General features: G+C 32.2%; 1 protein-coding gene across 1 annotated transcript in view; it reads right to left on the bottom strand.

Annotated features, from left to right (window-relative positions):
- Si (sucrase-isomaltase) overlaps nucleotides 1–25,956 on the bottom strand; it is a 65,719-nt gene extending 39,763 nt beyond the window's left edge. Inside the window, 18 exon segments of the mRNA XM_075950448.1 lie at nucleotides 790–906; nucleotides 2,846–3,017; nucleotides 4,333–4,450; nucleotides 5,787–5,871; nucleotides 7,881–7,994; nucleotides 9,925–10,044; nucleotides 10,128–10,259; nucleotides 11,877–12,002; nucleotides 12,993–13,105; nucleotides 13,760–13,859; nucleotides 14,438–14,609; nucleotides 16,104–16,255; nucleotides 18,553–18,662; nucleotides 18,937–19,054; nucleotides 23,393–23,468; nucleotides 23,470–23,521; nucleotides 24,885–25,002; nucleotides 25,922–25,956. Coding sequence (XP_075806563.1) covers nucleotides 790–906; nucleotides 2,846–3,017; nucleotides 4,333–4,450; nucleotides 5,787–5,871; nucleotides 7,881–7,994; nucleotides 9,925–10,044; nucleotides 10,128–10,259; nucleotides 11,877–12,002; nucleotides 12,993–13,105; nucleotides 13,760–13,859; nucleotides 14,438–14,609; nucleotides 16,104–16,255; nucleotides 18,553–18,662; nucleotides 18,937–19,054; nucleotides 23,393–23,468; nucleotides 23,470–23,521; nucleotides 24,885–25,002 — 1,995 coding nt within the window. The 5' untranslated portion in view covers nucleotides 25,922–25,956.
- Nucleotides 25,957–27,751: the final 1,795 nt, after the last annotated feature.

Below are 27,751 nucleotides of genomic sequence, written 5' to 3' on the forward strand. Positions count from 1 at the left end.
CCATTTTGCCTTTGTTCTCGTCAGTTTCCTTATAGAATGAGCTGTACAGTTGATGCTTCCCAGACGGATGGAACTAAGATTTTATATGATAGCAACATGTGAACACTGACACTGTATTGTTTTTAAATTGCATGTTCTTAACTGGCTTGAAGATTCAAATTATAAGTGTCTTGACTTTTCTGCCATATATACATATATATATGTGTGTGTGTGTGTGTGTGTGTGTGTGTGTGTGTATTTATATATATCACATTAGGGCTTTTGCTTAGAATGTTATATTTTCTTATAAAATAAACTAAAACATCCACTATTAAAATCTAAGACAAAAATATGGCATCACAGCTGGGCGGTGGTGGCGCACGCCTTTAATCCCAGCACTTGGGAGGCAGAAGCAGAGGCAGAGGCAGAGGTAGGCGGATCTCTGTGAGTTCGAGACCAGCCTGGTCTATAAGAGCTAGTTCCAGGACAGGCTCCAAAAACCAGAGAAACCCTGTCTCGAAAAACCAATATATATATATATGGCATCACTACATTTTGCTTTATGATTGCTCTCATTTGTTCACTTTTACACATAAAATATATTGATATTGAGAAATGAATTTCACATATTTATTTATAAAACATATTACATACTTTTTTCTTACCACATTATACTGATGAAAGGACACTGTTTAAAAGTACAGTTGTGGTCAATGATGATTGGTAAAAGGACTGATTGCACCCAATGCCACAGTTCCTTCTAAAACTAGAGTTGTTTGTTTGAGAACATGACAGATGAGAGTCACTTACCCTGTAGCCGTCAGCATTGTGGTTTCTAGAAAACGGATAAAAGGCTCCGAGTTGCGTCCATCTTCTGCAGAGTTCTTCTGTAGTATCACCGCCAAACCCACAGATGTCTGCTCCAACCTAAAAAGTGCGTGTCTGATTCAGTGTTGACATTCAGCTTTGCCTACTACATCCCAGGGTATGCACCAGCTGATTGGTTTTGCTTGTTGTCTGCTTGTTCTACTCTTTTCAAACACATCCTCTGAACTGACTTTCTCTCCATGTGACATCATGATCCTCCTTTCTATCTATCCACGTTATTTTTATTCTCTGCTTCCCACCACCTCCCTCCTTCCTTCACCTCTCCACTCTAAATCCTATGCTAATTTTCAGAGCTCTTCTTATTGACCAGGCTTAATGTTTATCACTGATTTACATAAAATGCGTCTCACTCATGTTTAGCTTTAATTTATTTGGTTTTTGTTTAGGTTAAGATCTTTTGAAGTGTTCATGTATATGGAGGATTTTCTTTTAGTATTGCTTGTCAAACACACTTTCCTAAGTTTTCTATTCTTGTTTTTTATAGATTTACCCTGTGCATTGTAAATTCAGTATTAATCATTAATGATTAAATAAAGTGAAACTATAATTTCCTAGTATGTTGGCTGCTTTCTACTCATAATCATTAGGACATAATTTGATTAGCAAAATGGTAATCCAATTTATATACATTCCTGTGTCAATTGCATCTACGATGTTCTGTTTGAAATATTATTCTTCTAACATGTTATAAATTAAACTCTTACAATTTCTTCCAAAATGATTAAAGTTTACCTTCATCACATTTTTTTATCTATATAATATTGATTTTTGACAGAATATGTAAAAAATGGCATGGTGTTATTTTTTCAAATGTATAATTAATCATCTGTAGGAATATTTGATACTTTCCTTATTTAGCTACAGTTTGTGGGTCTTTTAGAAGTTATATATGTATGTATATATATTATGTATGTATATATATATATATGAAGAATGAATAAGAGCATAATAGAGTGACATATATGAAAATTAATGTCTTCTATTTTTAATATCAGTGCTTTTAATTTAAGGAATATTTTTTCTCTTGAAATTTTATTTTAATAACACATGCTTTAAATTAATGATTGTTCGGATTTTTAATAATCTCTTTAGCATATTTCATTATATTTCACTTTGCTTCATTGAAATAACCTGTCTTTCATTACTACACATTTTAAGTTAATTGCTTTTCTTTTCCTATATTTAAATTCATGCACTAATTAGAATTTGAACTATTTTCGTCTTTGATTTTTGTTTTTATTTGCCTACATCTATTTGCTTCATTTTATTTATTTTTACTTTTCAAGACAAACATCTTACTGTGTAGTCCAGTTTTTCAAGGGACTTGATATTCAAAAGTGTAATCTGATCTCATCTATAGCTTCCCTAAAGCTGAGATTGCAGGTAGGCCCACTATGCTCACCTATTTTGGTTTTGATTTAGTATTTAAAACTATAAGATTTCTTTATAGCTGAAAACAAACAAGCATTTATTTAGAAATAACAAATTACTAACATTTAGAAGTTAGTTGACTTTTCTTCCTTTTCTTAAATTTACCTTGGATTTTTCTGAATATATATATATGTATGAACATATATATATGATAATGTATTTCTTACCTTATAAACTCAATATTGTGTGTGGAAGCTATTTTGTTTCATTGGATTTGGGGTGTCCATTTTATTCATGTATATGAAATTAACTGAATAATCATTAGACATATACTTTATATATTTTTGATGGCTTTATATACTCTTGATTTTCTGAATTTATGCTAATTTTGTTTCATACTTTTCATAGTTCATATTTAGAATTTACTATATTTTCTCGACGTTAAAACTTTTTTTTTCATTTAAAAAACATTTATTGAATGTATGAATAATGATTTGTCAAATAGTTAGAGCTGCCTTAAAATTGACTGTGATACTTTAGGAAGCCACGTTAAAACAATTATACATTGTCTTGTCCTTATCGTTTGACTAGTATTAAACTGTCTTACCAAAGGCATGCCGAATATACCAAACTCCAGCATTCCAGTGATGGACCATTCCATCTGCTCCCATGAGGCGGTGTTGTCTCCGAGCCAGTGAGCAGCATGCCTTCCAGAGCCGGCAAATGTTGACCGGGTGAGGATGAAACTTCTCTTACCAGGAAAAACTCTTTCCACAGCCCTAAAAATATAACCCAGTTAAAGCGTAAGTGGTATTCCAAAAACAAATTTGAGTTCACTAACTTAAGAAACATGGCTTTCAAATATATATTTGATCATTTTACACAAGACATACTATTTATAAAATTTTATAAAATTTTTAGCCTCAGTTTTGCATTTAGGTACCACAATGCAGCTCAATTAAATAAATTCTGATCAAACACATAAGAAGGACATCTTTGAAAAAGACCATTTTCTCTCAAAGGAAAATTATCAGAAACAAACAAAAAAACTAAAAGTACTTCAAAGTATGATGTCAATCAGACTTGCTTTATAAAAATATTTTATCCTTATGTGCCTTTTGTACATTATAAGCTCTATTGTATTGAACCATAAGATATGGCTGTTTTATTCCTCCAATAATTTACTTTCATGCTGTACTTAGGTTTTATTAATTCATTTTTGAATGTTATTAATTAAAATAGAATTATGATGTTTCCCTCCTGCCGTTTCTCCTTCCAGCCAGTACCATCCTTTGTCCTCTACTTTCGTTAATAAAATATTTTTTTTCTTTTATTATTATTCTTACATGTGGGTGTGCACAGAGAGGAGTATGAACATTATAATGAAAATTAAAAAAAATGTTTTGGTACATTGTATGATTTGCCACCAGCAAAGCATTAACACTTGAGCACTTATTTACACTTGCAAATCTACTGACACTGTGGTGTGAGTGTTATCAGTTACTGGTCTGTCGAACCTCATACAGAACTAGCTAAGGAACAGGAATTCAATGAGCGCCGGTTGCCTAGTTCTGTTCAGTGCATGTTCCTTATTCTATTATGCTCTACTGCTTAGAAACTAAGTGAACTGAAACACTTCAATTTTGGCAACTGAAGAGCAGTTATTGCATCACCATTTTCTTAAGCCACTTGAGAATGTCATGATTACTAAAAATCCAAAACTTTATTACTGCTTTCCATAAAAAGTAAACAGAGCAAAATTTTAAAGGAAACTTCTATTAATTAATCCAATTTTTGCTCAATATGTGTATTACATGATTCTTGATCACTTACTACTATTGATAAGTTCTTAGTAAAAGAGAAAGATATTTTAATACCATGAAATTTTACCATGAATTTTTAAAAAAATTTCTTCCTCTTGAAACTTTCTATGTAAATTGCTGGACTTCCAGAAGCACACAAATAAACAAAACATAATGAGTTATTGCATTTCTTCAGGGAATTTGACTTACTTCTCTGTGGCTATAGCCATGAGAAACACACAAATCAAGAAAACGTACTGAGTTACTGCATTTCTTCAGGGATTTGACTTACTTCTCTGTGGCTATCGCCATGCTGTACCCATACAGGCTGTGGACGTCATACTGTTTCCCCCAGTGCTGCACAGCATCCATGCAGAGGGTTTTGGAATACAAAAGTTTGTCAAGAATATCTTTGAGAAAAGAACATAAAAAATTCTTGTGAGTTATTTTAGAACGACAGTTGTATTTTCTAATGTATTTTCCCATACATGATCAAAAATAGCAGAAGACTACATTTAGTTTAACAATATCCAATTATATTTATGCATTTTATTCCTGTAGAAACTTGGAAATGATTTAATGCAATTTAATTTAACTAAATAATCTTTTATGGTTTTAATAGTAAATCAATCCATGAGAAAGTCATTGATGAGTGAATTGCAATGTACACACATATAGAATTTCCACAAATACTAATTTTTGTCATTTATACTACACAAGTTGACTTAAATGTGATTTTGGTTAGGAACTGGAGAGATGAGTCAGGAAACAAAGTGCTCAGCACACAAGCGTGAGTACCTAAGTTCAAATCTCCAGCACCCACATGCAAGGTACACATGAGGATGAGCTGTCCACCTAGCACTGAGGAGTAGAGACAGTTGGCTCTGCAGAACTTTCTCTCTCTCTCTCTCTCTCTCTCTCTCTCTCTCTCTCTCTCTCTCTCTCTCTCTCTCTCTCTTGTAGCGAACCAGTGATGTCTAGCCTTAATGAAAAAATTCTGTCTCAAAAATGTGCTTTGAAGAAGTTTGGCTCAATAAATAACAAAGCTTTCTCTGAAAATTTGAGTACTGGGATTTAAAGCTCTACACCCACATAGCAATATATATATATATATATGAGAGAGAGAGAGAGAGAGAGAGAGAGAGAGAGAGAGAGAGAGAGAGAGAGAGCAGATCTGTAACTCAGTGAGTTGGAGTAAAAGTCATTAGGGTGTGTGGGAAAATGTGAGTCCTAATTTCAAAGAGAAACCTTTCCTCAGTGGGACAGACATTAGGTGATAGGAAAGTAAAGAAAAAAATCTTTCTGGTTGTATATGTGCTCATGAACATGTATGCAAACATTCATATAAACATAATAATAAATAAAATTTACAAAATATGATGCAGAATGATAGATGAAATTAGAATCTTATTTTCTACATGCTTTCATTTGGAAATATACAAACATGTACATATGTATAAAACACAAACAAATATTCAACATAAATAAGGTAGAAAAGAATAGACAAGAGCCTAGGCATTTCATCTGTAAACTTGAAAACATGTATACATACAAACAATATATGCAGAAATAAGTATTATAGCAATGTAATCATAACTTGTTATATTTGACAAAGGAAAAGAAAAATCAGTGACTTTAGATTTCAAAAATTTAACAGTTTATGATTTAAAAATATATTTTAGAAATTTGTTAGTTAACAAAAACTTTCTCCTAACTATGGGTAATTAGTAAGAAAATGGAACTTACCAGGAGTAAAAGGAGGGTAATTCAATTCATTGACAGCGCAGCCTTTCAGAGAACCTTGAATAAAGCTGGAAACTTCATTCATGTCCTAAGTGGAGAGAAAAGGGAAAATAGAATCAGTTAAAAATGAATAATAGCAGATTTCTTATGCTATTTAAAAAGACATCCTTAAAATTGCTTATCTCCTTGATTATATACATATATATGTATGTGTGTATATGTGTATGTGTGTGTGTGTGTGTGTATATATATATATATATATATATATATATATATATATATACATATAGCATACATGGCATATTACATGACAGACATAAAACCAGGGTGCAAATGCTAGGACAGGAACTTTAGACTGGGGGAAAGGGTTTTAAATATTAAAAATACCTCTCATTTTACAGAACTACAAATCTACACAAAGCACACCGTGCCTTCACTAAACAACTTTCAGAGTTGTTTCAATCTTCTCACTGTGACTTATTTAAACCCTTTCCCTGCAAATTCATTCTTATACATATTTGACTTTGATGGGCAGTTATCTAGATTTCATCATGCACTCAGCCTATTGCGGATACCTATATTCACTTAGTCCACAGCTTGCAAACTGTCATAAACCATGGAAACATGGGATCATAGGAGCATCACAAAAAACCTTAATGATTTCCAAGGAGCCTTAAGTTATCTTATTTTTTTCTAAGAAAGTGTTAATCACATTTATTTTTGAAAATGTGTTGAGGAATTATTTTAAGGTATATGTGATGTGATATTCTTGTTTGTCAATTGGATTACACTTGTAGTTAACAAAAGCTCAAGCAGCTCAATACAGCTGGGAGGAATTTTTCCTAATTACACTGTTTGAAGTAATTTAATTAAGATCCACCTTAAATCTGGGTCACACAGCTGATGGCAACCAAACCTTGTCATTAAAATTTTGCATAATTGCTTTCTAATAAACATTATTTTCTGAATGGTAGTAGGAAATTACTGACTTGGAGACTAGTGAGAAAATAAACCTAAAACACATCATAGATATTTGATTATTCTTTCTGCTGTGTAAGTATAAACAGTGTGACCTCATAGAATTATAACAAACATTCCCTATACCCTTCTTCTATGAAAGTCTGCACAGGAATTGTGACATCACAGACAACTTTCCGTGTTTGTCCTCCTCAAACATGGATAATTCAATAATTAAAACAAAAATCCCAATTAGGTAAATTAATGATTAACTAATTATATATACAGTTTGCACATTAAGATGGTAACAGACCTAGACAACCAAGGAAAACCCATCTACATTATCTATTGCTCTACAGAGCTGTTATGCTTTTCCTAACCTCTGTTTCGTGTGTGTGTGTGTGTGTGTGTGTGTGTGTGTGTGTGTGTGTGTTTGTTCTGGCTTATGTTAAGTTTATTCTAAAACTAGTGTTTAGAATGTATTATTGTCCTCCAGTAAAGTTAGAGTCACAATAAACACAGGTTTACTTTGACTTTCATCTGACTGATCTGTAAATGACTGAGCTGTGATTAAATAAAATTAGGAAAACAAGCAAACAATAATCATCCCAAGAATTTTCCAAACATTATAATTTTCTTTAGTGACTTCATAAATGTATAAATAATCTAGGAATTAAATTTTAATTGCTTTGAAATAAAATACGTGCCACTGCAATTTTAGATTGTTCTTGTCCTTCACTTACTGGAAGGGAAGCCTCCTAAGGTACGCACTAGTGGTAGATGGTGCTGGTGATTTTCATCATATGTGCTTTGAAATTGAACTATTTTTATTGGGTCTGTCCCAAAATCAATCTTCTCAGATAAAAAATGATAGAACTAAAAGATATAACTCCTTATATAAAAATTAATTTTTTTCTTCAAAGTCCACTAGTTGGGAAAAAAAATCTAAATTTACACTTTTAATTTTTGTTTCCTTCTTCTACATGAATAGTGTTTGTGTTTTAGAAAGTGATAGAAAATGCTTAAATTTTATTTAGAATACGTTCTTTATAGAGATATATAATGCATGTGTGTGTGTGTTTATGGATAAATCATTTTGTGATCACCAAATAGAACTATTTGTTTTTAATAGCCACTTACAATCCACAGTCCATCATATTCCACTTCCTTATGGAAGATATCACATTCATTTGCCCACCACTCAATAGTTTGGGGATTAGTAAAATCAGGATACACTGTTAATCCTGGCCAAACCTAGAGGAAGAGTTCATCCACATGAGCACATAAATAAAAGAGAATTTAAAACATAAGTTGTATTTAACACACATATACTTAATAATCATATCAGTATTATATTTCTAATATTGTGCTTCAGTAGGTGTGTATGATGCATGTGCAGTCCACATTCAAAATTATCTGGACATTATGTTAAACTCCCTTAAGGGAAAGTTGGTTAGTAAATATAAAAAAGAAGCATTAAGTATTTAGAAGAGAAAACATGGGAATAGATGCCATCAGGAGTAGAGGTAATCATAACTCTTAGTATTCTTGTAGATTAGATTAATAAACCAGAGTACTGTAATGTATTCCAGTTTCAATAATTGAAACCATGTCACTATATTTTTAGACACATCTCTTTCCAAAAGCTTCAAGAGAAGAAAATTTCATCATTACAACAATATACACTAGAAACTTTCTGCATTCTAAAAATTTTTATAATTTTTAACATAATATTTACTAGAAATTTGAGAGATATACTTTTATTATCATTTTACATTTTAGGTATGTTAATTAAATCCATCTTGCAGGTGATACATGGCATATAGACAAAACAAATAGGATGTTCAAGTCCATATTCCTCACACCTGGTTGGCAGGAATTTACATTTAAGGCATCAAAGACCAGACCCTATGATGTCAAAGACTTTATCTCTTGATTGTGTATTCTTTTTCAAACTCTAATTTATTATTTATTCACTCAATAATAGCACTAATAAAGAATAACTGGATTTTTGTTAATTCAGATTAGGATATATAGTTTTAAAACCATATAAACACAATTGCTTGCTAATCTGCTCAGGAACAAAATGTCAAGTTTTAAGAATACATAGTGAACCATTACTGGGTAGCAACAGCAAGGTCATGGCTGGCACTTGTGAAGTCTATAATCATGGGAAAAAATGCTGCCCTAAAAATTTAAGCTTACTAATTGCAGTAAGGATAGGTAGGATATTTGTCAATGTCATGAATACTAGTTTAATAAATACACATTTGAAAATTGCTATTTCCTTTTGCAGTTTTCTTTAGTTTTATTAAAACCACACTTCATGTATAGAGTCATTATTTGCTATTGACAATACTTATGAGTATACTGCTAAAAAGAATATTTATTCTGTCGAAATATATGCATCACAGCTTGAGCAGGTGGCTATGTCAGTAAAGTGATTGCCACATAAGCATGAGATTAGCATTTAGATTCCCAGAGCAGTCTGAAATCCCAGCACTCCTAAAGTAGGATTGAAAGAGACAAAAGAATCCTTGCAAGTTCCTGGAATGGCCTAGTGCAGCAAACAAGGACTCTGTCTCAAACAGGGTGGAAGGCAAGGACTGACACCCCGTTATTCTCTGACCTTTGCTGGCACACATAAGCCAGAACTCATATGCATATACATTCAGATTTACTGACAGACAGATGCATATATAAATACACATTTATCTAGGTACATTTTGAATTCCTTCAAAACTGGCTCTGTGATTTTTGAAATTTCATTTTAATTTTCTATATTTCAGTTTTCTTCCTTTGAAGTAATTTCAATAAATGCATGTTATTTTGATGTTTAAAAGGAATTCATAAAACTCAGTGCTAATATACAGTTATTCAGTTTGTACTTGCAAATATTTTATATTAAATTATCTATGCAAACCTTACAGAATTTTTGTAAGACTTTAGACAGTGTATCAGATTTATTGTTTATTGGTTTTGATTTTAACTATTCACTTTAAATGACCTGCTATTGACTTTTCACAACTAGATTCTTTTAAAGACTAATGCATGTTTATTTGAGTAAAATATCCTTGCATAATTATAATTCAAATCCAAAGAAGAAAACACATACACACACACCACATATATGAAGAAAATTAGAAATCAGAGCCAATTGAACTTAACGGATTTGAGAACTTACCTCTCCAATAAGTGGTGTCGTTCCATCTGCCTCATTCACCCAAACGTTTTTTTCATTACCCCTTGTATATGTTGCGTATTCTGCTCCATTGGCTCGTCGATCTATAGATATCGCAGGGTCCTGATAAAGAAATAAGATTCTGTAGGCAATATTTTAATGTACAATTGTATAATATTAAAAACATTTTACTAATTTATCCTTACCAGGATGATAACATATTTTTGTCCGTGGTCATGTAAATCCTTAGCAAATTCAGGAAGCCCACTGAAATTAACACTATCATAAGTAAAGTCTTTTTTGTCTTCCATGTAGTCAATATCTGTGACTTGTGCATCCTGGAAATTAGCAAAAAGTTCTTCAGTGAGAGTTGAAAGAGCTTTCTTGTAATGCCAATCTTTAAGCACAAACATTTGTTTCATCCAGAAAGTAACATAACAATGAACTCAACAAGGTTATAGGAAAGCAGTCTAGTGTAATTTAATCTCAAAATTAGGAAGGTAAAGTAGGAGGTCCTTAAAAATCAAGGATAGCCTGAACTACAGAGTGGAGACATTGTTTCAAGGGAAAAAATGATAAATGGATGTATAGTTTATTTTATATGAAGAAGAAATAATACTTTTATAAAATTATTTGCTTTCATTTAAATGGCTCACTTAGCTTGCTTCCTCTCTTTAGTGCTGGTTATGAAAGCTAGAGTCTAATGAATATTCTACTACCAAACCACTCTCTTAGCCCTAGATTATCTCTTTTTCATGTGTAAAAGGCTGAAACTACTATTAATTGAAATTTGTCATTGGTGAGTTTCATTCATGCCATATCTGTGTGTGTATAAAACATTTAAAAAATAAAATTTTATTTAGCAAATTTAAATATATATACCTAAATGTGTATAATTGCTAACTGCATTCCTTATACCCACAGGTAAGTGTACCTTTTACTCCTAAGCAAAGAAACCTCTTTTTGGAGCCAGTGAAGACCTTTACAGCAATCCACAACTAATGAAAAGTCTTCGGACAGCTGATGCTGGTGTCCCCAACCCAGACTGATACATCTACAGTGCAATCCCTACAGACTCGGGGAATATTGCACAAGGATACGCAGGGAGATAGTAAGGGTCAGAGGTCCAGGACATCTGCTGTAAGATAGTGTCTTTCTATGTGACATCATAAAATCTTAATTTGGTCATCTAAGCTTGAACTGCTCAATGACAGTGCCAGTCGGTATATCAGCATTGATGGTAGAAATCTCATAAAAACATAAAACTTAAGTGAAGATTTCTAGTGAAAAATGACAACTGAGAGAGGGAAAATCAGTCTTCTCCAGGGACAAGCCCTGGAATAGGTTGTTTAATACTATATGGTCAACTTTAAATACATATAGAAACATTAAATACACTCAAGAGGATGTATTTGTATACACATTTATATACACATAGCAGTAATTAAATAAGAAGCTATGGATTTGAGAAGAAATGGGGGGAACACAGAAGGAATGAGAAGACTGAGAGGGAGGATACAAATGATTAAATACAGCACTCATTTAGGAATTTTCAAAAATTATATTAAAAATTGACAACAAATATTTTCATTTTGATAAAACTCCTGATAATAACTTCAAAAAATGTGTTTACCCAAATAAGAAGTGGACATTAATTTGAGAAAAGCAAGAAGGTATAAATTAGAAGGTCTGGAGGGAAGAAAGGAAAGTAAGAAATTATGTAAACATATTATGATTTCAAAAAAGGAAAAAGGAAATAAATTCAATCAACCTGTGAACATCATATAAGAAAGTAGAATAAATTTACTATTAAATCACTTTTATAATTACAAATGTTCTAGATCATCAATGTAATATACTTTATCTATTCGAGTATCCTGACTTTTCATCATTTCCTGTAATGTTAAGATGCTTGTCCTTTATCCCCCACCCTTAGCAACCTTTCTTCTCCTTACATATGGAATGCCGGCTTCCCGGTTTCTTCTGACAACTTCTTTCACTGCATCTAGTGACAGGTAATTCCAGCGACTCAGTTGAAAGCCAAGACTCCAGTATGCAGGCATTGCTGGTCGACCAATGAGCTTGAGGAGAACGGGCAGTCAGTTAGTTTCAACAAAGAGAAATGTCTTTAGGATTACTAATATTAATGTGCTCTTTATTCTACAATTCCTCTAGTATTCGCTGAACTATATGCTATAAATACAGACTGCCATCTAAATTCTATTTTTCTATGCAAAATCTCCAAGAACTTTCTCATAAAACATTAAGTTTTTGTTCTGTCCCACATCTTTTTTGTATTTTGTGTTTTAAAAAAAAACACCTAGGAAAATAACATTCGCAAGATATATTTGTTTATCATGGAAAATTAGTGACAAGAATTAATGTATGTCTGGTGCATGAGATAGCTTGTAATGAGCCCATTCCCTATGTGAGGATGCCGTGGTCAGTCTTAATACAGGAGGAAGGGCCTTGGTCCCACCCCACCTTAATGTGCCAGACTTTGTGACTTCTTATGTCAGCCCTTACCCATTGGGAGGAGTGAATGGCAAGTGGACTTAGGGGGAGGAAGGATGGGAGATAACTGTGATTGGAATGTAAATGAAATTTTTAAAAATAAAGTAAAAAAGAACTAAAGCATAGTAAAAAAAGAAATTATAACACAAAAGTATGCTTTTTGTCATTCACTCATATCCTATTTTGATCACAACTGTGAATGGCCTATACTTTCATTGACTATTTCTAGTCTCCAAAATATTATACTTTCTTTTGATTTATTTTATCAAAAACTATCATGACTAAATAAAGTTTTAATTTTTAATGTTTCAAATAAATACGATTTCTGAGGTTAGCTATCTCATTGTAAAAATTAATCAAAATAAAAATATACATTTACATAAATTCAGATTTCATTATATATGGAAATAATGAAGACTATCAGCTAATATCTTTAAATTTTGTTAAGAAACATACATGTAGAGAAGAAGTCCTATGCATGCAACAAGAAATTATTAAACAACTTATAAAACACATTGATGTAGGAAAATAATTGACAAACTCAGTCTAAAACCAACCTCTTGGTATTGTTGAACTACTTGTTCTGGCGTGTCTCCAAGAAATATGTAGAAGTCTAGTATGCCTCCAGTAACTCTGTAAGTAATTATTGGAGTTGGCTGGATGAAGACCTCTACAAAGTAGAAATAGGACAAAATATACATAATTTGAGAAGTGTCCATAATGATAAAACAACTCTCACACACATTTAAGAGCACCTTGTTAGCCATATCAGTGGACATAATGTTCAATTATTAATAGAAAGTAAGCTACAGAAAATAAGAATAACTTTGGAGAAAGCAGAATTCTGCTTCTAAGGCCTTTGACAGCATAGCCAAGACTTCCCTTTCTAGAGTTGCCATGACTACTCTAGAAAATGCAGAGCAGAGCATAAAGGGTCAGAGTCCTAGCAAAATCAATCATCTTGCTAAATTCATATCTTAATTAATTATTGCAATTTAAGATTAATTGAAACGTTGTATAACCACATATTAATTTCTTAAGAAAAATCCTAAATCTTTGACTTAACACTGTACAAACAATTGACTGGATAATTATGAAACTCACTTCTCTTGCTGAACAATTGTGACACAAGACAAGGTATGCTTTCTCAAACAGGAACATTCACAATTAAAACTTAATTTTAAAACCTTCCAATAAAATTTCACATGCTGTCGCTATTTACAAAGTTGTTTATTTTGAATTCAAACATCTATGATGGGAATCAAAAGAGTAGTTGAACATGTCAAGATAAATTTCACGTAAACATCAAATGAATTATTTTTACCCATTGCATTGCTGTTCATGAGAAAAACGCCATAAGACTTCCCAGTGTTATCTTCAATGCCCATGAAGAATGTCTGATGCCCGTAGAGATTATGGTTATTCTGAAAGGTGAAGTTCAAAGATTAAATATTGAACTGAATCTAAAGTGAAGAAAAAATATGCTGAAATGGATTTACTTAAAACTTGCTTACTTTTTCAACTTGTCCTGCTATAGCTCTATACTAATTTCCCTTACTGTATATTACATAAAGGATTATAGTATATAAATAATAGAATGTACTTCAGTAAATAATTTTGTATTTGGAAAAGAGACATTAACATGTATTAATAGATCACTTGCTTCTCTTTGCCTTATTAAAATTAAATATATTTGAATAAGTCATTCAAATATATACATTCAACGGGATCCATTTTTTTTTCCTACAGGACACACAGAGAGATGTCTATCTTAGATTCTGCAGTGTGTTTGTTAAGAGAAGATGAGGGCATGAGACGGTGCAGGAGAGTCCTAAAAATGATGGTGAAAGGAAAGTTAAGTCTTTCTTACTGGTTTTATATAGAAACCATTTTATATAAATAGTAAAAAACTATTGTATATAAATAGTATTATCAAATGCCATAAATGTATCAGCTTTTCCAGTGTAATGATTTAATGTATAAAGCCAAGAAAATCTCGTACATCACCAGGACCTTCATCTCGAGTAAAGATTGGCCACGTTTTCCAGTATAAATCATGACGAAATCTCTTATGAATATGCTCCCCAAAGCCATAAATGTATTCACTTGGAAGTTTTGTTGAAATCTGCAGATACTGGTTAGAGTACACCAGTGGACCAATACTGGTATCAAACCTGAACCACAAAATAAAAAGAAATGGTTTGGGTACACAAGAAATGTTTCCTCCTTTTAGTTAAAGGTAGACATCATCCATGATTTCTAGAGCATCAGCCTTCAGCTGCAGTCCTTATTGAAACCCCATACTGTTCCACAAATAGAACTTGTTTATGGTATCAACATAACTTTGTTTCCATCAATACAGTTTCTCACTGGCATTCTCCTCTCTGGTCCTCTTCAGGTCTCAGAATATCACGACCACTGTCACTTGTGCTGGTCAGAAACAACTTACATATAAATAAATAATAGATGTATACAGAAATAAATAAAGCAAGACACGTTCACCATGACTATAACCCAGGTTCGGACTGTGTTTGTTGTGTTTGGTACTGCATCACTCTACTGATTTCATTCATGATAAAGTTAACTTCAAAATCAGGGTTTTGAAATTCAATAAAAGATGTCATGTCAAAATTTTAAAAACATATTCTTCATTTCTCACTCATTATCAAAAGTCTCAATATCTTCTTCCATTTATGCAACTTGATAAAAATTGTGTTCCTCAATTTTATGGTTAGAATTGTCTAGAATTCACATGCAATTAATTCAGTAAAGTATTTCTCTTTCTGTATTGGACTTCTCTGCTTAGAATTAAGTACTTTTTAGGAAAGACCACAAAGCAAACTGTAAAAATGCCCAAATCTATTTAGTTAAAGTAAATTGATAAGATTTGACTTTCAGCACTATTCAACGTTACCTGTATCCTCACTTTTTCCTATTTAAAACTTATTTCTTTTATTTTTAAAACAATCCTTCTTTTGAGATTAAAGTGTAATTACTACATAATCGTTCCTTCCTTTTTTCTTCCAAACCTTCCCATATACCCCTGCTTACCTGCTATTAATTCTTGTTACATTCATTGTGTGTGTGTGTGCGTGTGTGTGTGTGCATGCGCACATCATATGCAATGCTACCTGTATAAAGGTTCAAATTTTTCCAGTAAATTACTAAGTTTTTTGCACCAATTACTCCTTGCCCCAGATGATGCATTCTAAATGGGAGTATTCAACTTCTCTTTAACTTGATCTATGTGAGCAAATGATTTGGATATTCCCTTATAAATTAATACCTAACTGAATAGAAACCTGAATATTAATATTAATTAATATTAATTCTAAATATTCTTTCAGAAAGGAGGAAATAATGAGCATAATGTACAGAGCAGCCATTCTTACATATGAGTTATATTGACAATGTAAAACTGTATCAGCCCTTTCTTCCATCTCTGCCTTTAGTTGGGGTCAACTGACGTTTTCAAATTGTTTTAGTTCATTTCTTTCGGAAACCAAAATTATTTAATCAGCATAGTATTTATAGATCCTTATTTACAATTTTGGGATATACTTTGTGAACTGGCACCTGGCAATCAGAAGTTTGTATCCTCTGGCAACAGAATAAAATTGGCTACCTATTTGAACAGATGTAAAGGCCAAAATGAAATTATCACTTACAAGACTCTGTTGTTGCTTTTCCTGATCACTTTGATGCTGAATGGGTCTTGAGTGATTTGAACATTATATAGTGCATTGTCAGCTGAGATTCCAGGAACATCTTGTACAAACTGATGTGGAACTTCATATCTTTTATTATTTGGATCTGTAATCTGTTAAGATTTTATACATAAACAGTAAGTTATAAAGATACTTCCACCTCTGATTTACTGCATGCAAGCAGTATACATACATACACACATACTCACACACATATATATAATTTAATACCTCAATATAAATGTAACATTTGGATGATTTTGCAAGGATAAACCATACAAATTCCTAATAATTAATTATACCTAATTGGTTAAGAAGTTTTCTATATGGTTGGATAAATATATTTATTGGTAATATAGGAAAGATATTGTCACTAAGTATAATTTAAAACTACCCTTTAAAATTTATTATTTTAAGTACCTTTTTTTTTTATTGAGAAAAGGAAAAAAAACAAGTTTCCGCCTTCTCCCAGCCTCCCATTTCCCTCCCCCTCCTCCCACCCTTCTCCCCCTCCTCCCACCCTTCACCCCCCACTCCTCTCTCCCTCCCTCTCCAGTCCAAAGAGCAGTCAGGGTTCCCTGCCCTGTAGAAAGTCCAAGGTCCTCCCCCCTCCGTCTTAAGTATCTATCTCTATAGATATTCCAATGAAGACTGAATATTTTTAATTTTATTTTTTTAAATAAATATTTTTTATTAAATTAAAAACCCAATAAATGAAAAAAATCACATAGTGAAATTAACCACACCCTAAATCTATACATCTCAATGAATCTCTAGACTATAAATAGTCATTAAGACGGAAGCTGTGAAGGTTTTCATTGGATTTTAAGCCTGCAGGACAGAACATTTTCTGTGCATGTATCCACATCTTGAAAGAATTAGAACTAGAAAACAAATAGTTATATATTCTCTTTCATATCTGCTGTTTATTACTTCTGTTCAGTACTTACTCCACCCATTATTCTTTTAACTTTTGTGATTATATTTTCTCTAGAATGGAATAGCATACTTAATATATATATGCTATTATATGTAAAATTTTATATGTATATATAGATATATATTTATATTTATCTATTCATCTGTTAATTAACTGCTAGTTTTATTCTTGTTTTTGCCACAGTGAATAAAGTGTTTTAAAATAGCTGGATATGGTGGCTCATTCATTTAACCCCAGCATTCAGGAGGTAGAGGAGTGCAGATTTTTCAAGGCTATCCTGGTCTAGAATGCAAGTTCCAGGACAGTCAGGAGGGCAACTAAACAGAGAAATTTTGTCTCTAAAACACCATATACAAAAACATCTTTAATGATAAGTTTAACATACGTTGTGGTAATATATCATTTTCAGCATATTCATTCACATGGGGGCTATCTATCTTTTTCAGTGTAAAACTGACATATTACATAAATAATTTAAGTCTTAAATTTTTGAATGTTTTCCTAAAAATTTGCACAATCATCCTTTTCTTCTAAAGATTATATGTGTGTATGTGAGTGCATACACCCACAACTAACCCCTTTCTATAAGCCAGCAGTCTCTCTCTTTAAACTCAAGAATGAAGTTCCAGCCATTGATTTCATAAGGCACTATTAACTTCTGTCAACTCAAATTTTAAATTAACATCTTGGAAAGATCTCTCGGTGGGTAAGAACACTTATTGCGCTTGTAGAGTGAGGACCCAGATTCAATTTCCAGGACCCTCATGGTTGATAACAGATATTTGTAACTCCCTTTCCAGGGTCGGATAACCATGCCTGGCTTCAGTAAGTACTGGGCATACCCATAGTGCAAAAACATTCACAAAGACTATACATCTATACACACAAAGTAGACAAAAGACGAAAATGCTTTAAATAACAATCCTACAGAGACTACAGTTACATGTCTTTTTTAATACGAACATTTATTGGGCACAAATTCTTCTGAAGACAATAATGTAAGTATTTTAAATAGAATATGTTACTTGAATTCTTGAATTATAACTACATAAGAAACTTTTATTATTGAAATTGTCTTCAATGGGAGAACGACACATAAAAGGGTAATTAGTTTGGTAGTCATCTTTTGGAGATAAATGTTTCTCATGGTGGACAATACATGGTAAGGAAAAGAGTGTGTTCTTCAATATACTTTATATCAAAATCTTTCTAGAAATATTTAAAAGCAAAGGCTGGAGAGATGACTCTCTTGTTAATATGTCATGTTGCTCTTACAGAGGTCCTGAATTCAGCTGCCTGCATATTTATGGTGCCTCATAACCATCTATAACTTCAGTTTTAGGAGATTGATTGGCCTTTTCTGGCCTCCATGGGCACTGCTCTCATGTGAACACACACACATAGAGACAGACAAAGTTTCCACATATGAAATAAACAGAAATAAATTTTTAGAAATAGTAAAAGTCAAACCTTGAACCGAAAACGATTTGCAGTTTGTCTCTGAGTTGTGAGGAGGACACTTGAAATGTCATTACCAAACAGAGTAGGAGAAGCAATCCTGCTCAATGTAGCTTCATGCCCTTAAACAAAATGGAAGGAAGCACATACGTTTGGAATAGTTATAAATATTAATTACTAATTTATATATTTTAATATTTTTCTAATAGTATCACAAATAACGATTTCTTTTTATATTGAAGATGAAACCATGAAAAATATCTTAATATAATATTCAAAAATTTTGCTCTATTTATTTTTGGAATTCTATTGATGATACTATTTTCATCAAAAACTAAAATGAACTCTTTCTACTCAGAACACGCACTGAACTATGATGAGAGGGACACTCCTTACCTGTATCTTTTGGGATTATTGGCCCAGCATTATAGCCATGGTTGTTTGAGAAGAAGCACCAGGGAGTGACAGAGCTGTTCCATGGACGCCAGCAACAGCCACGCTCTGCACATTTTGCCTGGGAAAATATTTTCAATGAATAACATAAATGGCATTATAATAAGATGTACTAGTATCTGTTACTATTATCAGTTTCAGTATGCATGTTTTAAAACTTTTTACCCTCTCATAATTATGTTTTTCCCTTCATCATTATACTAGTGAAGAAGAATTTGAATACTTATGTTGTGTTTACAAGACATCAAAGTCAGGTGAATTTACATAAATGAAAATTTAGATTTAGTTCAAGCCCATGTAACTTATAGCAATGACTAGGGCTTACAAATAGGATCTTGTACATGCTAGATTACTGCTCCTTCATCACAGTCTCAGCCCAAAGTTTTATAACAAGTTGTCAGTCATTAATTAGTTAAACATCTTGGTAGCTGAGTAATATTAAAGTCAGAACAAATTACTATAATTTAATAAACATTACAAAATGTTGACTTACAGTGATTTTACTAACTACCTGAGAAAAACATATAAATTAGAAAAATCCATAAGTGCAAGCATACTTAAAATGTTGAATGGCATGGTGATATTAGCATAATTGAAAAGTCATATTTTCAATTATGAAACATTTTTTGCAAAATGAATACTGGTATAATATTCACATAATTTTTTGTGAAAACAATATTTCAAGTGCTGCATGCTAATCAACTGAAAGTCCACATCAAATTCCTATCTTCATATCACGTTAAAATGGCTCTATGAACAAAAACACACACTTTGAAACATTACACACAAGAGTGCAAAAGGATCAGTTGATTCTTCTCATAATATCAAATATGTAAGCCTTTATTTGAACAATTTTATCTCTAGTTATAGAACCTATCCAAACATTCTTAATGACACAAAGTTATATATGTTGTAAAATGAATAAAACAATGACCGTTATAGCAGACTAAGTTGTTTCATTCTAACTAATTTTGTTCTGCCTGTCACCACGAGTAGTCATAATTTCAGTAAAATCCCACTAATATGATGGCAAAAAATCCTCAGTTCTTGTTTAATTATGTGCCTCGGGTACATGTATATGCTTTAACCAGAATTCTATGGCATACTTATGTAATACTTAGTTGAAACACTGGTATAAACCAAATAATGTTCTCATATCATATTAGTTTATTTGGCAATAGCATTTTTAAGGAAGAATAGGGACTTCAATAAAGTCATAGCGTAGAGCTTCATTCAAGAATATTGGTGTCTTTATAAAAACAGCTTCCTCCTTCTGGTGTGCATACTAAGGAATGTTCCTTGGGGATGGCAAGAAACTCTATCTAAAACAAAATTGTAGTAAGTTCTCTCTAGATACCCCCCAGGGAGGTAAATCATTTGCTTCTGATGAATTAAGTGTCTTTTCTCAGCAGACAGAGACCATTACAGGAAGCCATCTCTTATCAAAATAATGGTGTGTTGCCTAGGTCCAACTGATATATGTACAGTCCAACCCTTACACCTAAAATTCAAGAACAAGATCTCTACTGTGGCACAGTACCTTCTAAATATGACAGGCAAGACACACCCATGATATTTGGACAATAGGGTTACCCTTACAAGAGAAGAAGATAATACAAGTAGTAGATATGCCAGTTTGGAGGGAAAAAAAGTCTCACAAGGTCCCAGTCCTAGATGAAGAGTTACAGGCAGTGAGCAACTTCTGACCGAGGGGCAATGAGTCTTTCTAAAGGATAAGACCCTTAATTGGTTATCTAATACCAAACAGTCAGCTCTGTCAGAGGCAAGCAACTCTAAATGGACCAAGGAGGCTGTATTTATTCAATTAATACTTAATATTTATTAAATTAATATTCAATTTAATTGATATATATATCAATTAAAGAAAAAGAAGGCATGAATGTGAAAATGGCAGGGGAATGAATGTTGTTGGTAGAAAGAAAGGGATGGGAATGTTGTAAATAAGCATATATACTTAAGAAAATTCAAAGTCCTCACTATAAACTAGAGAAAATGACTACTTTGTCTCGGACAACTAGTCTCGAGAGCTATGGGCAATAAGTACAGAAACTGTCAATTTTGAGATATTTGTATGACAGCCTAAGCTAACTAAAATACTGAATGACAATATAGCTGTTAAGTTACCATTTTTACTCTTCCTACCTTCCATTATTGAGCAATAAGTATGTATGCCTTGTATATACAATGTGTTTCATATTTTAAATTTAAATATTAGTCAATTATGATATGTTATCTTCAAATATATAAAACCCAAATGAATTTTTATAATGAAAAAACTTATGGAAATTAACAGAGAATAATCATTTTGACTAACTCAATCTGAGATGTCTTGTTTGGACTAAATAATATATCTTTAAATGCTGATTTTATATTTAGAGATTCAAATATATACTTTAAGTTAATAAACTACTGTTTTATGTTGTCACTAAAGAAAGTGGAAAACTACAGGTCAAGTGTCTTAAAGATTTTACAAGGCATTACTGAGAAAATATTATTGGAAACACATAATCAAAAATAACATTATAAAAATTCACATAACAAGTTTTGAATAATCATCACACTTACAATGTATATTATAATTTAAGTGAGAGAAAGAAGGAAGAATACTCAGCCCATATTCTTGATTTCTGGCACATTTTATTTCTTATTCATCCATCATTTGCTTTATCAGTGTTTTATAGTAAAAAAAATCCTTTTAAAATTATCTTATTAAAATCATTTATTATACTAGTTAATGACTAATGCCTACTGAGTTTATGGAACAGGAGCTAAGCCTGAACTTTGCACCCACTTTCAGAACTCCTCTGACATACTCATTTAGCCTTGAGAAGCTCTTTGAATTTCCAATTATGTCTAAAGTTCAATGAGGGAGAGTTATTTTATTAACGGAATTTCTTTTAAACTATTTTAACTAAACTTGAGTTTATTTTTTATCTGAATGTCAAGAAACTTTCTTCCTGTTGCTGTCTCCTTTTACCTCAACTTCATTCCCTGTACTTTGGATAAGACCAGACCTTACAATGCTATGTAAGCACAATTTCACTGGGTTGTACTGAAGACATGGATTTATATTCTTGGCTAATTTACCCAGGCTTGCCTCAGACTTATGATCATCTTATCTTCGGTTCTCTCATAGCTGGAATTACAGCCATGAAACATATGTTGGACCCATTTTGTCTTTTTAATGACAAATGCAAATATATTTACTGAAGTAGAGTTGATTTCATTAGCTTAGTTTTATTACTATTAGTTCATTACTAAGCACACGAAAATAAAAATATTCTTTAGCAACTTAATAGATTGAATAACAATAAAGAACTAAAGATCGCATCAAACCTAAATCACTGCCTCTTTATATGGTACTTTCTTAGAAGACAAATATGCTTCCTAAAAGGATTGAGTGTTAATCTTCAATCATGTATTGAGAATAGTAATCAGAATATCAACTTTCCTTCATCTGTAACAGTAATCACTGATCTATTTAGCTGCTTCATTGGTGAGCAACAGGAGATAGTAAAATAAGTACACTATTATGATTAATACTTCATTTATTTAGTTAGTTTTTGATAACTTAAAAATAAAATCCTGTGTAAATTAAAGGTCTGTCAATATTTTATTATTTTACTTGATAGGGAATGTTGAAGTGAGATTCAAACACAAATATTATAGAACTTGTCAAATATGGATATAAAAGTCATATACTTACTGACTTTTCACAAATTTTATGAATTAAAAAGTCTGTGTCATTGTATGATTACATGAATCTAACCAGCTTCTCTACTAATTGTCATAGAATAACATATAAATATATTTAGAAGGTGAATAGTATTTAATTTTTTAGAAATTTTTCCTTTTTGAGAGTTTTGGAGATAGGGTTTCTCAGTAATTGTGGAGTCAGTCTTGAAACTCGCTCTGTAGATCTGACTGGCCTCAAACTCACAGATATCCAGTTGGGAGACTCTGCTTCCCAAGTGTTGGGATTAAACGTGTTTGCCACCACTTCTTGGTGTGAAATAGTTCTTACACTACAAATAATATAGTTTAAACAATTCTCAAGTGTTATTCAAGTGCCCTGTACTATCTGTCATTATACATTAAGAAGCACGGACACACAATGAAACTTTCACGAGGACGTATAATATCAACAGTAGTTTGGTAAGTATGAATGGATATTAACCTCTTAATTTGAATTGAACAAAAGAATAGAAAACAGACTTATTAATATCTATTCTTTCATGTATTTATATAGAGAAATAATGGGAGCATAAATAATGTTTTTGTTTAGATCTTTAATAATATGAATTAGCTTATATTGAACAGTAATCTGAACATAATGATGTATATATTCCTAAAATCATCCAGAAAAATTTTGTCAGACCTGTGTTGGAGTTTGATCTGGAATGCAGTTTATTCTCTCGTTGACAGAATCATCTTGCTCAGTGGGACACTTTCCAAGGGTTGGAGTTATTACTGGAAGAAAAAAATGTGAAAATTATTTTATGTATTTCTCAAGTAATTAATATTTTGCTTAACAAATGGATGTGATGTAGATGGGTCTTCTGTCTATGTGTTAATTTTATTGGTTAACAAAGGAGCTGCCTTGGCTTTTTGATAGGGCAGAACTTAGATAGGCAGAATAGACAGAACAGAATGCTGGGAGGAAGAAGGCAGTGAAGCAGATGCCATGCCTCTCCTCTCTGAGACAAACGCAGGTTAAGATCTTTCCCTGTCAGCCACCATCTCATGGTGCTACACAGATTACTAAATATGGGTTAAAGCAAGATGTGAGAATTAGCCAATAAGAGGCTGAAACTAATGGGCCAGGCAGTGTTTAAATAAATACAATTTGTGTGTTGTTAATTTGAGTGTAAAGCTAGCCGTGCAGGGAGCCGGGCGGGATGAAAAGCAGGCCTGCTCAGCTCCATGCTACAGAGTGGTCCCCATGCTACATGGATGGCTTCATTTTATTTCTAATTAAAATGAAATCAACTTCGGATTTTAGAAGACCTCTAAATTCAAGCATTTGTCAGTAAAACAAAAGGTTTAAATAGTATTTTACAATTGTGTGTGTGGTCTCATATCTAGTAAAGATGAATATTGTCTTTATAAAGCTGTCAACAATGGGGAGAAGATGTGAGAATGTCAGTGGTCAGATCTGTGGCAAGTGTTTGACTGAAGTACGATGTATAACATCCTTTTCAGTTCCTATTTGACCAATAGAAAATGGCAATGTGATTATGTTAGGAAAATCTGAATAGGAAGCCAAAGTTTCAAGTCACCTTCTTTGCACTTAGTCATGAAGTCTCTGTTTCATCAGTTATAACAAGGACAAAGAGAATTCGGTCTATAACATCCATGTATTGTTCAAGTTTTTGAAAACCAAATAAAAAATCTTGGCATCCTCAAAATTGAGTGATGAGATGGGGTGAAGTGGGGGAGATCCCACCGGCAAATTATCTCACCTGTTTTAAAGCTTTACTTCTCTGCCTCATTTCTCTTTCTTAAATAATGTATGCTGGAAAGTCCACTAATGTAAAAGTGCACAGATCCCTTAATTATAGTGCTTCCTACTACAAACATCAGACTCTAGTGGACAGAAAATATTGTAGCTATTTTGGAACATACACTGAGCTCTTCATGTTTCATGTCACTTTTCATAAATTACTTAAAAACTACCTTTGATTTCCTTCATTTATTCATTGACCAGGGGGCATTACTTTGGTCTTGGAAACAAGAAGGCAACTTGTAACTTGAGAAAGTTAGTTCATTTCTTCTCTCTCCCAGGCACCAATAACAGCAGTTAACACACAGCTACTGTAGTAACATTCCCCTAACTTCCCTTTGCTGCTTAAATGGATAGCATAGCTTACCATCCACACCAGGCACATTTGTTGCTAAGACAACCACTAGAGCAATAGCTATTATTGTCACGATGATAAAGAGGACAATCAGAGTGATCTCTAATCCACTGAATTTCTTCTTTGCCATCTAGGGAAAGAAAGGAATTTTTGCTGAAATGTAATTCTTTTTATCAGTAAGACACAATTGATGATAAATATTTATATATTAATTTTTAAGCAAACAGAGCTGTGGGAATTTATATCTATAACAACAGTGAAAAATGAAACTGCAGTGAATTGGAAAGAGGTGGAGGTGAGGGGTCTTGGGATAGAGGAAAGGATAGGAGGATGTGATCTAGTTACATTTTAATCTCAAAAAAATATGTATGTATTCAAAATCTAATATAATACAACAAAAAAGATGAAAATTCATAGTACCATGACAACAACCTTTCTTTATGTAGAAAACAAGAACAAAAATTATAGGCAAAGATCAAGTTAGATATGACTATTCAAGAACTCTAGAGGCTAAAATGATCCATTTTGTGGGTGAAAGTTGCAGCAAAAATCATACAGATCATGTGAATTTTGAACAAAACTTTATAAGCTACAATTTACTACCAATTTTACAAGAAAAATACCTTATTAGATGGTGGTTTGATGGGTGTTAATGGTTCTGGTAGCAATAATTGAATATGCAATAAATCTAGAATCTATTCTGCCTATGCAGATATTCTTTTTTAAAAAATACTTTCACAATACCTCAAGCTTTGCAGTATTTCTTTTAGATTTTCAAATCTATTTTATACTATAAAACTACTTAAACAAAACCAAGATTCCACCTGTATTTGAACAAATACCGTTAGAACAAGCTAGAAAATAAGTGCTTATATCTTATAAAATTTGAATTTATTCCTCTGCTTTTAGAACATGCTCCATACTTAGAATGACAAATTTACTATTTGACTATCAAAAAATGCAGGTAGAAATATTTCTAAGATAGTTAAAGAAAAAGTATATTTGCTTAGAAACAAAGCATAGAGATCTAATGGGACCTGGAGACTTACCTTAGCTCATAGCCTGTCCTATTTGCTGTGCTGTGTTGGAGCTGGAAAGGCTGTTTAAGAGAAAATTGCTCAGGTATATATTGACTACTCATAAAGTTTTATTGCACTTTCATAAGCTTATCGACCTTTAATGTTCTTCTGTTCAACATTCAATTGCTGAAGCCGTAGTCCTAAAAGTAGTTTACATAAATAAACCACTCTGCCGTCCCATGTTAATTAATAACCATGTTTTTCGATAGCTTTTGACGTTTAGATAGTAGGACATATTGAAAAAACACACCATCATTGTTTGAAATTGTGTTTTCCCTTTAAAAAGTCTGTTTTTATTTCAATATTTGGGTGTGTATTTAGGAATTTATATTCCATTTTATGAGATTTAAAAACATTTGAACAATGTAGATTATAAAATATTTTCAAGGACAAATACTTAGCTAGCATTTTTTTACTGTGATAAATCAAAGGTTGGAGCTGATATTTTACTTCGCAAGTCTTCAAATGACTGGAGAAGATTTGGAAAATCACGGAATATGGTAGGTGGACTCAAAACCGCTTCCACGTTTTTCACATTGTCTTCATACATGGCACTGAAGCTGTTTCTCTACAGATTTTGATTTTGTTCATTTTTATGTTTGCTTTTCACTGTATAATGAGATAACTAAACTCAAATTTATCTGGATGAAAACAATAAAAGATAATTTTATATTAGAAATAATAATTATATAAGAGTTAAATATGTATATTACAAGCTCAAAAGCTGCAGAACTTAGGAAATTTATAAGAAGAATATATAAAAGTAGGGCCTAAAGAACATATATTTCTTTTATGTAGGACACTAACTTATTCTGAAAAAAACATAATGTAAATGTTTCTCTGTTTATACTGCAAACTTTACAAACTTTTGATGCTGCTAGTTGATGATATTATTACTATGGTTTTTGAGAACATAGGATATAAGAGATCTAACTTGACCACAGATTCTGTGGGCAAATTTATTCAAGAATATATATTCTTTATGTAAAAGGAGTTAAAGAAAATGCCTAATGTTATGCTCAACGAGAGAATAAAATCCCTTGTATGTTACCACTATTTCACCCTGACTGTCACAAGAGCAATCTGATTTGATGCTTACTTTCTGCTGGAATTCTGCAAACACTCTCTCACTTCATTTTCAGCAGAGAAATATTGAAATAATAGAATCACAGAGTATAGAGCAATCCCCTCTCGAGGCAATCTGGGTACAAATGTGAACATAAACAATAAAAGGCCAGTAGATAAGACTCTGGGGAGAGATGAAAACCTGTAGTTACCAGGAAACAGGATGACATTGCCCTGGACTGGCCTTTGTGAGCAGAAAAACAAGCTCAATACAACAGAAATTTTGAGAGGGTCATTCTTTACATATAGATTATGTAAACATATGTAGAAAATATCAGCTTTCCCCAAATCTCCTAGGAACAAAGTATACAAATGTCACCAATATATAGAAGGCTGATTCGTATTAGTCTATTAAGTTCCAAGGTAACAATGATCATTTGCAAGTTGAAGCTAATATATATATATATATATATATATATATATATATATATATATATATATATACTCATTCTTGTAAAAATCACTTTACAAGAACAAAAGCCACATACCTGGGTAGAATTATTTTCTAACTATAAGAAAATACTCTATTCTGAAAACTTAAATTTATATTGATGAAAGAAGAGCCAAATTAAGGAAAAGATAGAATTCTTGCTTATTATCAAGCTGATGGTTCTACAAACATATATTGATGTTTTCAAATACTGTAATAAAATTTCATTTTTACTCTTTCTGTGT

Source organism: Microtus pennsylvanicus, chromosome 16 (genome assembly GCF_037038515.1).
Source record: "Microtus pennsylvanicus isolate mMicPen1 chromosome 16, mMicPen1.hap1, whole genome shotgun sequence".
NCBI classification, from domain to species: domain Eukaryota; kingdom Metazoa; phylum Chordata; class Mammalia; order Rodentia; family Cricetidae; genus Microtus; species Microtus pennsylvanicus.